The sequence below is a fragment of the Pristiophorus japonicus genome, chromosome 12 (genome assembly GCF_044704955.1).
Source record: "Pristiophorus japonicus isolate sPriJap1 chromosome 12, sPriJap1.hap1, whole genome shotgun sequence".
Classification (NCBI taxonomy): Eukaryota; Metazoa; Chordata; class Chondrichthyes; family Pristiophoridae; genus Pristiophorus; species Pristiophorus japonicus.
Window position 1 is genome coordinate 182,342,698 of NC_091988.1, and position 13,877 is coordinate 182,356,574.

General features: G+C 39.2%; 1 protein-coding gene across 3 annotated transcripts in view; it reads left to right on the plus strand.

Moving 5' to 3' along the window:
- Positions 1–12,529, plus strand: part of LOC139277581 (disks large-associated protein 4-like) — a 487,044-nt gene extending 474,515 nt beyond the window's left edge. For 2 of the 3 annotated variants that reach the window (XM_070896251.1, XM_070896249.1), the window contains 3 exons: positions 1,722–1,813; positions 8,501–8,653; positions 10,827–12,529. In XM_070896251.1, the coding sequence (XP_070752352.1) occupies positions 1,722–1,813; positions 8,501–8,653; positions 10,827–11,045 (464 nt within the window). In that variant the 3' untranslated portion in view covers positions 11,046–12,529. The other variant, XM_070896250.1, reaches the window with a different exon arrangement.
- The last annotated feature ends 1,348 nt before the right edge of the window (positions 12,530–13,877 follow it).

Here is a 13,877-nt window from a genome sequence, read left to right on the forward strand (position 1 = left end):
GGAATTTCTTCTCCCAGAGGGTTGTGAATCTGTGGAATTCTCTGCCCAAGGAAGCAGTTGAGGCTAGCTCATTAAATGTATTCAAGTCACAGATAGATAGATTTTTAACTAATAAGGGAATTAAGGGTTATGGGGAGCGGGCGGGTAAGTGGAGCTGAGTCCACGGCCAGATCAGCCGTGATCTTGTTGAGTGGCGGAGCAGGCTCGAGGGGCTAGAAGGCCTACTCCTGTTCCTAATTCTTATGTAAGGTACTGAAGGGCAACCTTCACTACGCTTTTCAGAGAAGAGAGGGAGCAGGTAAATATCTGCCGTATGTTGTCACCCTGGACTTGTCTTTTGTGAATCAGTAGATTAGATTTTCTCATCTGTGTATTTAAATGCTCGCAGTAAATAAATGTGTTACTGTGGCATTAAAATAACACGAATTGGAAAATCTGCGCAAACATATTTGAGCCTTGCTCAAAATAGAATGCAGTTTGTAAGAGTTTGGTGATTTTACCTCCTCGCTGTGTGGAACTGCAAACTCCTTTTAGTCTTTTCATCAAACTGATCACACAAATGACAGGTGTATCTGAAGTTTTTCATTTAATGTAGCTTTGCTATCTTTCTTTGAAGATATAAAAGTATTATAAGCCCTCTTATTGTTGGACCTATATTCCTTTAGGTGTTTTTTTTCTCCCCAAAATATTAAAATACAATATTCACTTGTCTAAGCCTTGTACTGGCATGGTAACAGGAAAAATAAGGGAGTTAGGCCTTCTCGTTCATATCTGTAGTAGACAAAATACACCAATTAACTTGTTTTCCTCATTGCATTCAGTGTAAAAGTATAATTTTTCCATAGTAAAAATCTAAATTATTAACATAATTGTATTGCATTGTAAATTAAATTTGTGTTTCTCAGTTCTGGGATCCTGCTGCCAAAAGGCCAGAATTGTATTTGAGATCAACAACATGAGTATATCTATACAAGTGCATGTTGTTAGATTTTATCTGCACTGCAAAAACTTGGACATTCTTCACAGCAGCTGGTACTAGATTGACAGTATTTTTTTAAATAGATATATTTGATTTTAACTACACACATGGCAAGAAAATAATTTGCAGATTGTACTGGTTCGGTACTCGTACTGTCTTTTCAGTGCTGATGTATTACTGTTTGTTTTCACCACTATTATAGTATACCACTAAGCATTCTCAGGTTCAGATTACTTATTATTGTGTTCACTTTCTCCAGAAGGAAGCTGGATCAGTGTCACCTCTACTACCCTTGAAGTAGGTGATGTCTTCAGGGTCTAAGCATAGGGCGCAGAACTTCTAGCTGGAGGAATGAAGAGTATTTCTGGAACTACTCCATAACTGTTCTCATCCTCCAACACATTGCAGGAAGTGACAGGAAAATGTTTAGTATTTTAATGTACATTTGAAAAGAACCTATGTAGAATAGAAGGTAGGTAGAACAGCAGAATTTTGGGACTCATCTTCAGATGTTGGAGGAAGAAGTAGAAAACTTCGTGAGGGAGTTACATTTTGCTGCAGCCATGTACCTCACTGAAATTAATGTTAATTGTTATGATTTGTTTATCTTTGTTGTTTTCTTGCCTGACCTTTCTGCAGATTTTTCATTTTATCTTTTATTCATTATCCAGGATTAAATTATTTCAGTATAATTCAGAATATAGCTAGCTCTGCATGTGAAATGTTCACTTTTTTTCTTTAGTCCTAGGAAAAATCCGGAGTGCAGTAGGAAGTGCACAGCTTTTGATGTCTAAGAAATTACAGCAGTTCCATGGTCTCTGCGAGCAAAATCTGGTATATACATCTTGCTTATCATGAATAAGTTAATGGTAATAATTGGCATGCTTTCTAATTGCAAAGCATAGGATAGAATGCTAAATGACTTGTCATTTACAATACCTAATTCAGTGTGTAATAGCAATATCGGCATGTGCCAAACTTCAATGGTTTACAGATATTCTTTATAGGTTTTCTCAATGGTTCAGTGGGTAAATTCCACACCATAGGCTGGATTTTCGATTTTGCTGTTTTTGGGGTGGGAAAGTTACCGGCTGGGAATAGATTGCACACTCGGAGAAATTTTCATCATCTGGGCCCTGTGCCAGGGGTGCAGCGCGAAGGGAGGCGTGGTACAACTTTTGCACTGCAAAAATGGGAACCTCGCCAACTAAAATGCTCGGCCGGGAGTGCTCAGAGGCTGGTGGGGGAGGGGGGGCGAAACAAAAAAAAACCCCACAAAAACATTCTCCACGCCACCACTACACATCACTAAAAAAATAAACATTTGTATGCACTTTTTCTGCGCTTTACCTACATCACCGCAGCCGGCATGGCTGGACCGTTCTGGTTTACCTGGCGGTCATCGCGAGGTGTGCTTTGGGGCGTACGGGACTGGTGCGAGTCAACCGCACCGGTGTCGCAATGAGAGGCGTTACACACCTGGTGCGGCTAGCAGCACTGCCGCAAAACCCGACTCGAAGCTCCCAAGTAGGAGACCTCACCGCCCCAGGCCCTGGAGCGTAAAGGTCCTGAAAATCAAGCCCCTAGTGTGGTGCTGAGCCATACGGAGCAGGAAGATTTTTGTTCTGTGCTGCATTAACTAATCTCAGTAGAGGGTTGGGGAGGAAAAGCAATTTCTGACTCGCTATCCCCAGACTAGGAAGGAGGGAAAATCAGTAAAGATTCCTATTGTTAATTGTCATTCAGTGAAACCTGCTGCAAAGTCAACGCGTAGTTTTTGAAGGGCAGGATTGGGGTCTTGGCCATGATGTCACCATAAAAGAAAAGTCCATTGACGATTGTTATCTGGACTCATACATGATAAATGGTCACTTGGCTGAGGTAGCAAAATTTGGTAAGCTGGAAGCATTCTGAATCTAATCACCACCTTCAGGACAGCAGGGGAAAAAATCTGTGGGGGAAGTGCAGAAACATTTGTAGCATTAAAATCAGGTCAATTTTTAAAATAGTATATTTCCTTTTAAGTTGACAATCTACATACTTAATTCAAATAATCCGATTAGCATTTTCAAACTACATGAATTTCCTATCCATATGTAAGGATCATCTAGTTGGCTTTTGCCAATTAGCACTATATATTCCCAGATTTTTTTTGTTTGGGTTAATGAAATTTTTAGAAACACATTCTCTACATATTTTGTGAGGAACCAACGCCCCCCCCCCCACAGGGCATCTCCTTGTTCATCACACTGAAAATCAAATTGGAAAGATACTAACAGGAAGTTGTGGGAAAGTTACCTACGAATTTGTGAGGCAACAACAAGGACTTTGCAGAGGAATAGGAGGTTGGTGTTGAAACAGTATTTGGCAAGGACAGAGGTAGAGAATTGATTTTTTTAGGAGGGATTTTGAAATGGAGGGGGCAGTACATGGAGAGGCAATGATTCACAATATCAGCTAGCATGAATGCCACAAAAGGAAGTTGGGTGGTCAGCAGTTTAGTGGGAATGGGGTCAAAGGAGTCGGAAATGGGTCTCGTGGATGAGATAAGCTCTGAGGGCACGAGGCGAGTTAGGGGAGAAACGTGAAAGGCAGGGGTTCAGTGCTTTGACAGAGTAGCTGAACAAGCTTACAGTATGTGTCCAGACATAATTGGTGCAAAGCATGAGCATTTCAGCACCATATTCAAAAGAGAATTGTTGAGGTTATTTCAGGTACTGTAACAGCAGTGTGTTTTGAAAATACATTCGTCATACGTGCTTCAAACAAACCAAAATGATTGATTATAAACATGACTTTTATATTTATTTATATATTATTTATATATATATATTTATTATTATATATATATATATAAGTAAAACATACTTTAACACAGGATTTGACTATTTAAAACTCTTGACCATTTGTAGATGTATCCAAATTTAACTTCAACCAAACTCTGTTTCTGTTCTAGCCCACAGTGTATGCATCAAAAAACAAACTAAATTAATAGAATTGAATTGAAAAAAAACTTGAACTGCTGTTATGACTAAGAGTGTAGTGTATTGTGTAAATAATTATGGGTTCTCAGTTAACTATCATTTTTAGTACTTGACTTGAGTTTTAGTGATGTTCCAAGTAAAACTGACTTGTGCTGATGATCTCCAAATTTAAACAGGGGTTTGCTTTTTTTCCTGATTTCTCTTTTGGTTTTTGATGCTAAATATCCCAAAAACCTATGTTAAACAACAAATCAGGAATAAAACCTTTATAAATGAGACTTTTATGGTCCTTGTCTAAAACATATTGAGCCACTGCACCCTCTCCTTTGCTGCTATGTCATATTCCTGCTTGTCCCACCAGTTAACCTTTTTGAGTACCATATCTATATTTGGTGTATTTGCTTCAATTGCTTTAATTTAATTAGGTTTGAGTCTGACTTTGCAGTATTTCAAAACGCTGCTTTCAACTTTCCATCCACAACAAGAAGCCCTTTCTTTGCAGCTAATGCCTTTTTCTGAAAATATTGTCCATCAAGTTCCAAGGAAGGTTTGGGGAGCAGGCTCCATCAGTTCAAAGAGCTGATGTTTGCTGAACAGTGGCCTTGTGTAATTCAGCTACACTATAGGTTTTCCCTGTTCTCTCTATCACTGCATGACAAGGAGGCATGGCAAGAAACACAAGTTGCATTGCAAAAGACTTATTTTGTTTAATGCAGCAACTAAAGTGCTATTTCTTGGACATCAAGTCTGCACTGACATCTCTTCCACATTCTTCCCAAACATAACTGCAAAAAGGGGAGTGTGAATTGAAATCACGCAAGATGTACAACAGGCAGCCGATCTGATACTACCAGTTATTCCCACGGACCTTGACTAGAAAGTGGACCGCCTCAACGTTGAATCTGAATCTTGCATTGGGCATATTCAGTTTGAGCATGTAATTTTAATTAATATGAAATTACAGATCTGGAAAACTGCTGTGGTAACGATTCCAATTCCGGGTATGCTGTTTTCACCGTGTGCCTATTCTGCCATCAAGAGCAGCTCTTGCATGGTGCTTGAATTCCTTGTGTCCCATGAGAATCCAACCCTTTTTTCCTCCTCTTGTTCTGCAGAAATATGTCATGAAATTAATATATAATATTTAATACTTAAGTAGAACAAGTTTTAGAAAGGGAGAATATCCTTGAAGGGTCATAGAAAACATAGAATCATAGAAAATAGATGCAGGAGTAGGCCCTTCCAGCCTGCACCGCCATTCAATGAGTCCATGGCTGAACATGCAACTTCAGTACCCCATTCCTGCTTTCTCACCATACCCCTTGATCCCCCTAGTAGTAAGGACTTCATCTAACTCCTTTTTGAATATATTTAGTGAATTGGCCTCAACAACTTTCTGTGGTAGAGAATTCCACAGGTTCACCACTCTCTGGGTGAAGAAGTTTCTCCTCATCTCGATCCTAAATGGCTTACCCCTTATCCTTAGACTGTGTCCCCTGGTTCTGGACTTTCCCAACATTGGGAACATTCTTCTTGCATCTAACCTGTCTAAACCCATCAGAATTTTAAACGTTTCTATGAGGTCCCCTCTCATTCTTCTGAACTCCAGTGAATACAAGCCCAGTTGATCCAGTCTTTCTTGATAGGTCAGTCCCGCCATCCCGGGAATCAGTCTGGTGAACCTTTGCTGCACTCCCTCAATAGCAAGAATGTCCTTCCTCAGGTTAGGAGACCAAAACTGTACACAATACTCCAGGTGTGGCCTCACCAAGGCCCTGTACAACTGTAGCAACACCTCCCTGCCCCTGTACTCAAATCCCCTTGCTATGAAGGCCAACATGCCATTTGCTTTCTTAACCGCCTGCTGTACCTGCATGCCAACCTTCAATGACTGATGTACCATGACACCCAGGTCTTGTTGCACCTCCCCTTTTCCTAATCTGTCACCATTCAGATAATAGTCTGTCTCTCTGTTTTTACCACCAAAGTGGATAACCTCACATTTATCCACATTATACTTCATCTGCCATGCATTTGCCCACTCACCTAACCTATCCAAGTCGCTCTGCAGCCTCATAGCATCCTCCTCGCAGCTCACACTGCCACCCAACTTAGTGTCATCCGCAAATTTGGAGATACTACATTTAATCCCCTCGTCTAAATCATTAATGTACAGTGTAAACAGCTGGGGCCCCAGCACAGAACCTTGCGGTACCCCACTAGTCACTGCCTGCCATTCTGAAAAGTCCCCATTTACTCCTCCTCTTTGCTTCCTGTCTGACAACCAGTTCTCAATCCATGTCAGCACACTACTCCCAATCCCATGTGCTTTAACTTTGCACATTAATCTCTTGTGTGGGACCTTGTCGAAAGCCTTCTGAAAGTCCAAATATACCACATCAACTGGTTCTCCCTTGTCCACTCTACTGGAAACATCCTCAAAAAATTCCAGAAGATTTGTCAAGCATGATTTCCCTTTCACAAATCCATGCTGACTTGGACCTATCATGTCACCTCTTTCCAAATGCACTGCTATGACATCCTTAATAATTGATTCCATCATTTTACCCACTACTGAGGTCAGGCTGACCAGTCTATAATTCCCTGTTTTCTCACCCTCCTTTTTTAAAAAGTGGGGTTACATTGGCTACCCTCCACTCGATAGGAACTGATCCAGAGTCAATGGAATGTTGGACAATGACTGTCAATGCATCTGCTATTTCCAAGGCCACCTCCTTAAGTACTCTGGGATGCAGTCCATCAGGCCCTCAATCCCATCAATTTCCCCAACACAATTTCCCGACTAATAAGGATTTCCCTCAGTTCCTCCTCCTTACTAGAAGACAGAATCTAGTTGTTGACATTAAGAAACAATAAAGGAGTGATTATGCTACTTGGGTGTAATTTATAGGGCACCAAATCGTGGGAAGGAGATAAAGGAGCAGATTGGCAAAGAAATTACTGACGGATGCAAGAACTATAGGGTAGTGATAATGACTGCCGCAGACTCTTAAGTCGAATAGCCTCCTTCTGTGCTGAACTATTTACCATTCTATGACATGCTCTGTGTTCATGTGAGGCAGGCTCATTATTACTAATTCAGAAAAAAATACACTTGTATCCAATGGAACTTAATCTTCTTGCAGAGACTTTCTGCGCAAGAGAATTGCTGAGACTGTTGAACTGTACTTCACATTGCTGCAGTGAATGATCTCTGTACATTCACATCTTTCTTTCCTCTCTCCCAAATGCCTGTTGTACAATAACAGCAGCCATTGTTACCTAGTTTCAAGTTTGTTAGGTGAGCCCCTACAGGACACTTTTATTACTTCACAGTTTCACTCAACATTGCATCGGCCAAACTGCTTGCTTCTGCCTTAATAGCTAAATGGCTAGATCCCTCATCTTCCAAAATATCCCAATATGGGAACGTTATTCATGGCATGTGGAGAATGAAGGAAGGAAGGGCGATTATTCTCTTTAGGTGCATTAATTCCTCATTGTTTCATTTGAGGTGCTTTGTATGTTCGTTTTTCTAATCTCTTCCCTTCAGGACTTTTGCCACGTGCACGGTCTTTTCTGTTATTGGGTATTGCGTGTTCAAACTACAGCATTTTCTAATCACGGGTGCATTGAATTAATTTTGAAAATGGTGATGCAATCCTGTTTTGCCTTCATTTTACAGGTTTTAGTCAGAGAATTGGACTGCAGAGGATTGCTATGTAGCGTGTGGAAAAGGGGATTTAGAGTAGATTTGTTGGTTTTTAACTTTACCTGTGGGATTGATTAGGTTGTCCATAATATGTCGAAGGTCACTTGATTTGAAGAGAGAAATAGTATTCCAAAAGGCTTTGAGCTGAATAAAGTATTGTATATGCAGAGTAGATAAAACCAACAGACACAGCTGCATGAGGGCGCTGTGAACACATTGCGTAACTCGTCTGATCCTGAGTCATGGAAATCAGGGCGAGTCCCTTGTTTGATTCGTGGCTTGAGTCATGGTGATAGTAAGGTTTCTACATTTGGCCTCAAATATTAAAATTAAAAATGCAATGGTCTCTGCCTCAAGCACTCCCTGTAACAAAGCATTCCATGTTCCAACAAATCTGTGTAAAGAAACTTCTCCTAACCTATCCTCACTCTGGTAGTTTTAAATTGTTGACCATTCATCAGCTACACAGGGGCAAATCAGCTTGAATTACTCCTCCTGAATGCTGTACAATTCCCTATGCTGCTAAATGCAGGATGAGTGTATGGCGAAGACAGGACTTCGCTCAAGTACAAAACCACTCCCAGTCAAATTCTCTGATGCCCACACCGAGGTTCACACATGAAAAAGGCCTATTGGGGTAAGGTACTGAAATGTTGCTTGTGGCACTGCACTCATTAGTCAGGAAAGGAGGAGAGAAATCAGTCGAAAGGGGAGAGGATCAACAATTTAAGAGCGTATCTCTACCTGTGGGATTGATTAGGTTGTCCATGATATGTCAAAGATCAGTTGATTTGATTGATTAGGTTGCTGTTTATGCTTTTGTAGAACCAAAATGCAAACCCACGACCTACCGCGCAAGATTTGGCTGGCTTCTGGGACATGCTGCAGCTTTCCATTGAAGACATTAGCTTGAAGTTTGATGAACTTTATCATCTTAAGACTAATGACTGGCAACTAGTTGAAATGCCAGAAAAGAAGGTAAGTTATCGTCTTATCTAATAATTTGGGGAGTGAGAATGAATGAATGGTATAACCCTTTGAGGACTGCCGTAGTATTTCTGTGCCAATCTGGAGATTGCTGTGTGGAGAAATGCTCCATGGCAATGTATAAATATACAGGCGATTCTTCTGTTTTATAATGGATGCTTCAGAAACTATACTAAAGAAATGCAAATTAATATGTACACTTGAGTTTAACTTGGTCAGTACATCCCTCTAATTTCAGGGTGGGGCGGGGGGTGGGGGTGGTGACTGAAACTTGTATGGTGGTTTGTCTTCAAATTGGCTTAGTTTGCAGTATAAATGACTTGACATGACTGTTGTAGCATAAGTATTCCTCTCCCGTCGTGAATAGATAGAACTTTCACATGGCAGTAATAAGCATTCACCAAAAAAGTACCCACCATTAACTAGCAGAACACCATACTGTGACACCACAGAGAAGAATTGTTATTTTCAGTTATATTGAGGTTCAGTTCATGTGCAGCAGATATAAGTTATGGGCTTAGTCAACTGATGATTAAACAGAGAGCAATGTCCTTTTCGTCACTGGATGCCAGGCCTAAGTTGCCAATCATTTAAATAATACTGTACAGGCTGGATATATTTATACTGGCTAAATTGTTTACATCTAAAGTTCTTAAACCTCAGCGTTTAATTTCCATTTCTATATTTTAACCTGTTTGTTGAATTGTGAAATTGAAAACCTATTCAATAGTTTAGGTTTATTGGAAACATGATTTTTCATCCTGTCTGCACAGAAGTCTCTCATCAAGTACATGGTTTGCAGAGATGTGGTATAATGCCCACTAGAAGGATATACTTGCCATAAAAGGAAGTGCAACCAAGGTTCACCAGACTGATTCCTGGGATGGGGGGAATTGTCCTATGAGGAGCGATGGAGTAGTCCAGACCTATATTCTTTAGAGATTAGAAGAATGAGAGGTGATCTCATTGAAACATACAAAATTCTTACAGGGCTCGACAAAGTAGATGTAGGGAGGATGATTCCCCTGACTGGGGAGTCTAGAATCGGGGGTCACAGTTTCCAAATGAGGGGTCAGCCATTTAGGACTGAGATGAGAAATTTCTTCACTTGAAGGTGGTGAATCTTTGGAATTCTCTACACCAGAGGGCTGTGGATGCTCAGTCATTGTATTATATTCAAGACAGAGGTCGATATATTTTTGGCTATTAAGGGAATCAAGGGATATGGGGATAGTGCAGGCAAGTGGAGCTGAGGTAGATGATCAGCCATGATATTGAATGGCAGAGCAGGCTATTATGTTATGTTCTTATGTTCGATAATTTTTTTAACAGTAGAACTGATCAAAATGTCACAATTAATCCCATACACCTGGTTTTTAACTTTTCAACACAGTTTCACATTAATTTGAGATAAAAATGATACTATACTAAAAACAGAAAATGCTGAAAACACTCAGTGGGTCAGGTAGCATCTGTGGTAGGATTAACATTTCAGGTCAAAGACTTTGTCAGAGCCACAACCTGAAATTTTCCAGCATTATTTCAGTATCTGGCACTTGAAATGCTTCAAGGCATGAACATTAGTTACAGTGGAAATGCAGTCTAAATCCAGTTGGGACCTGATCATGCTCCACAGCAAAATGAAGCGAGACTCCAAGAAGAGCAAGTGTCCCACTGTACTCTGGTCAGGGCCTCACCCTGGATTTGCGATGTATAAGTTGATCATCTGCGAAAGCTGGACCCATTTTGCTCAACGTTAAACCTGAATAGCAAATGCATTGTAATAAACAATTAAGTGAAAACAGTTTTTCTCATGCGCAACTGTTCTGTTGGTTCTGAAAACTCTGTTCCTTTGGTTGGATATCTTCCACACTTGCTGGGGAAGCTCTGTCGATGAATGGTAGTAGACTGGTTTCACTACCTTGTCTTACCTGGTGGTGGCATTTGGAAACCGCCAACTTTTGGTTATGCTTGCTGCTTTAGGCACTGCTGCTTTTAAATTACAGAATTGCTTATGATTTCAGTGCTTCTGTTAGCAGCTATGTTTAATACAATTACTAAACATTTTGGTAAACTACTCTAATACAGCAAACTGTCATCTTGATCCATTCTAATATTTGCTTTTATTTCTCTTTCCCCGCCGCACCCCCCCCCCCCCACCAAGGAAGAGAAAAAGCTGCCCCCTCCAGTGCCAAAGAAACCAGCAAAGGCTAAGTCTCCTTTAAATCGTGAGAAACTGACCGATTCAGCAGACAAGCAACGCCAGGAAGCTCGCAAGCGATTGATGGCAGCTAAGCGAGCCGCATCTGTACGACAGAACTCTGCAACAGAGAGCGCAGATAGTATTGAGATATATGTCCCTGAGGCACAGACCCGGCTGTGAATTGGAGTCGATCTTTTGTATACATTTTGGGCCAACTTTCAAACTTCTGCGGCCTGTGCTATTCTACAAGCAACGTTAAGCATCAAAATAATAGAATGCAATGTTTATTAGTATATATGGCATTGCTATTCAACGTCAGACTATAAAAATCCTTTCTTTCTTAATGTTAAATCTGATATCTCATCAATGTGTACATTGGTTGCCATGCTTCACTATCATTTGCATGGCTTTGTCTTATCCATCACAGTCAATTTTTCTGTACAGTAAACAAATTGCTTTGTGCATCATTCATGCCTCAGTAGCAAAATTGTGTTTTCTAGCATATACAGGAAAAGGACTGGCTTATTTTGGAAAAAGTACATCAACAATTCAACATTAATTTAACTGATGAAAATTTGAAGGAAGATGAAGTTTCTTTGAATAACAAAACCTGAGCTCAATTTTATTGGGTTGTTACTTTTGTTGAAATGTATTCATGTAGTTCTTCTGCAGAAACTATAGCTTTTCAGAATATGCTTCCATTGGCTCTGTAAATTGAGTGCTGCTGTAAAATGATGTAAAACCCCTCTACCATTCAAGTAGAGCAAAGCAATAGAGCATTTAAATGTTCTCATTTTTTTCAAATGTACAGAAATGACACAAAATTATTCAGAATCGTAGTCATTTTATGAAACAAGCACATACAAAAAAAAGGTTTTATCAAAACCGATGTGGTATTAGAACCTTTTAGGATGTGTTCTTGGATTTTGCAGCCAAAATTTTACGGTATTTGTCTCATTTGTTATGGTTACTTCCTGAATCTAGTAGTAGCTTAAAGTGGTTGTTTATATGTAGATAACTAGTTAAGATTTTAAGCATACAGATGAAGATAAATTATGGAGAGAACCATTAAGTGTTTTGATTGACTTAAGAATCCTGTTAGGTGCAAGTGTCCTGTTCAAAAAAAAAAGTTGGTGAACATTCCTAAAAACGTGAAATAAGCACTACCTAATAGCTTTTGTCCAAATATACTTTTTATCGTGTAGTATTCGCCATTAATCCATCTCCATGTTGCACAGTCGTGTTTAGAAGATTGCCAAATGTTTGTTGACCATGTTCTCATTCTTTTTCTTTTAATAACGGCTTTTAGCAGAAGAAATAATTAACTTTTGAACATTCAAGATGCCATTACTTAAACATTAAATCAATGAACAAAAGATTTTAATTTCAAAAATTCACTATCGGAAATCTTGTTTGGTTAAAATGCAACTATGGTAAATCTGTATTGCTTATTTTGAACAGTTACTCATGCTTTTCTCATCTGAGGTTTTGATTATCTACACTTGTGCCCAAACTTGAATGCATTTAGGACAAGATCATGATTGACTAGAGATGGATGAGATTTGTTACTCATCACTGAACTATCATTGTTAGTGGACTGTTTTTTAAAAAACAATATTTTCCATAAAGAGATGTCTGGAGGCAAAGTAGCCTTCTAGCTTGAGTTTCTTTGTGATAGTCTTTCTTTTATAGGAGTGATGGTAATTTCTGATAAAATATGCATGCATAGAATGCCATAATTTCACAAAGATAATGCTCACTATGATTTTCTATCTATTTAAAAAAATTTCCCAGAATGCTGCTTCCAGCTCTGACTCCTGACTGAGATGTCTGCATACAGTCTATAAACAGTCTTTCGTCTCTAACATCAAGACAGCTGTTGCACCAATTCTGAACCACATTCCTCAGCTCTGCTCTTATAAGACTGAGCTAATTGCCAAAACCTCATGCATATATACCCAACTGTTATGAAGTTGTGATAGTGCAGTAGAAACTGAACAGCTGATATTTTGCTGTAATTGACGAATTCCAAGGGAGTGGTTCATCATTTTTAGAACAGTTACTAAAGTCCTTCACATTCCAAGAATACATGGGGCTATAGCTGAAAATGATTAAATATAAATCATTCCAATTTTTACTTGACGATAGTATCAAGATAGTATTTTGTTGGTCTGCTTTAATTGTATTTAACAGAATTATATACTCAAAACTATGTAATCTTAATTAAGAGGTCCCAGTAATATTGTATATGACGCAGTGCCATCTAATTTGAACAAAGTGCAACTTTGGCAAATACAATCTAGAATGAACTTTTCGTAAAGGCTTTGTCAACTGAGATTGTGTGGGTACTGGGTGATGTTGGTTATGACACCTTCTTTTACATTTTGCCATTTACTTCTGCCCAGAATGTGGGATGAAAGTCTAGCCTAACCACTGTTGAAAGTTAGAAGGAAAATGTTTGGGTGGACTCATTGGTATGAAAATTAATCTTAAATTTACACCAACTTAATTGTTGCCTTTAATGAGCCCCTACAGTGAAAGAATGAAGGAAAGTCTGTAAAACAATACATAACCCTTAGTACTTTCTGGTGGCCATAGGTAAGAGACAAAGGAAAGAAGGTTGCACACTAATGAAGTGGAGGTACTTCTTCAAGGCTGGAATTTTAGCATATTGTTAGACAAAATAAAATTAATTACACTGTCTCTCTAAGCTGGAAATGCCTGATGCTAACAGAGTTCCCAGAGTCTGAAAATCTTCCATTCCCCGGCACCAATATGCCTGAATTCAAGTACAAAAAAAATTGTAAATTTTATATTTACCTCTTCGAAGTACAGTTTTAGTAGACCAGCAAAAAAGATACAGCCTTTTTAAAGAAACCTATACTGCGCCTATCTGCAATTGCTCACATCTGAGATATTTAATGACCATTTATATATTTTACTGATTTGGAAAAAAAATCACGTAATTTCATTTTTCTCATTTTTAAATTTGCTATGTTTTGCATATTTCTA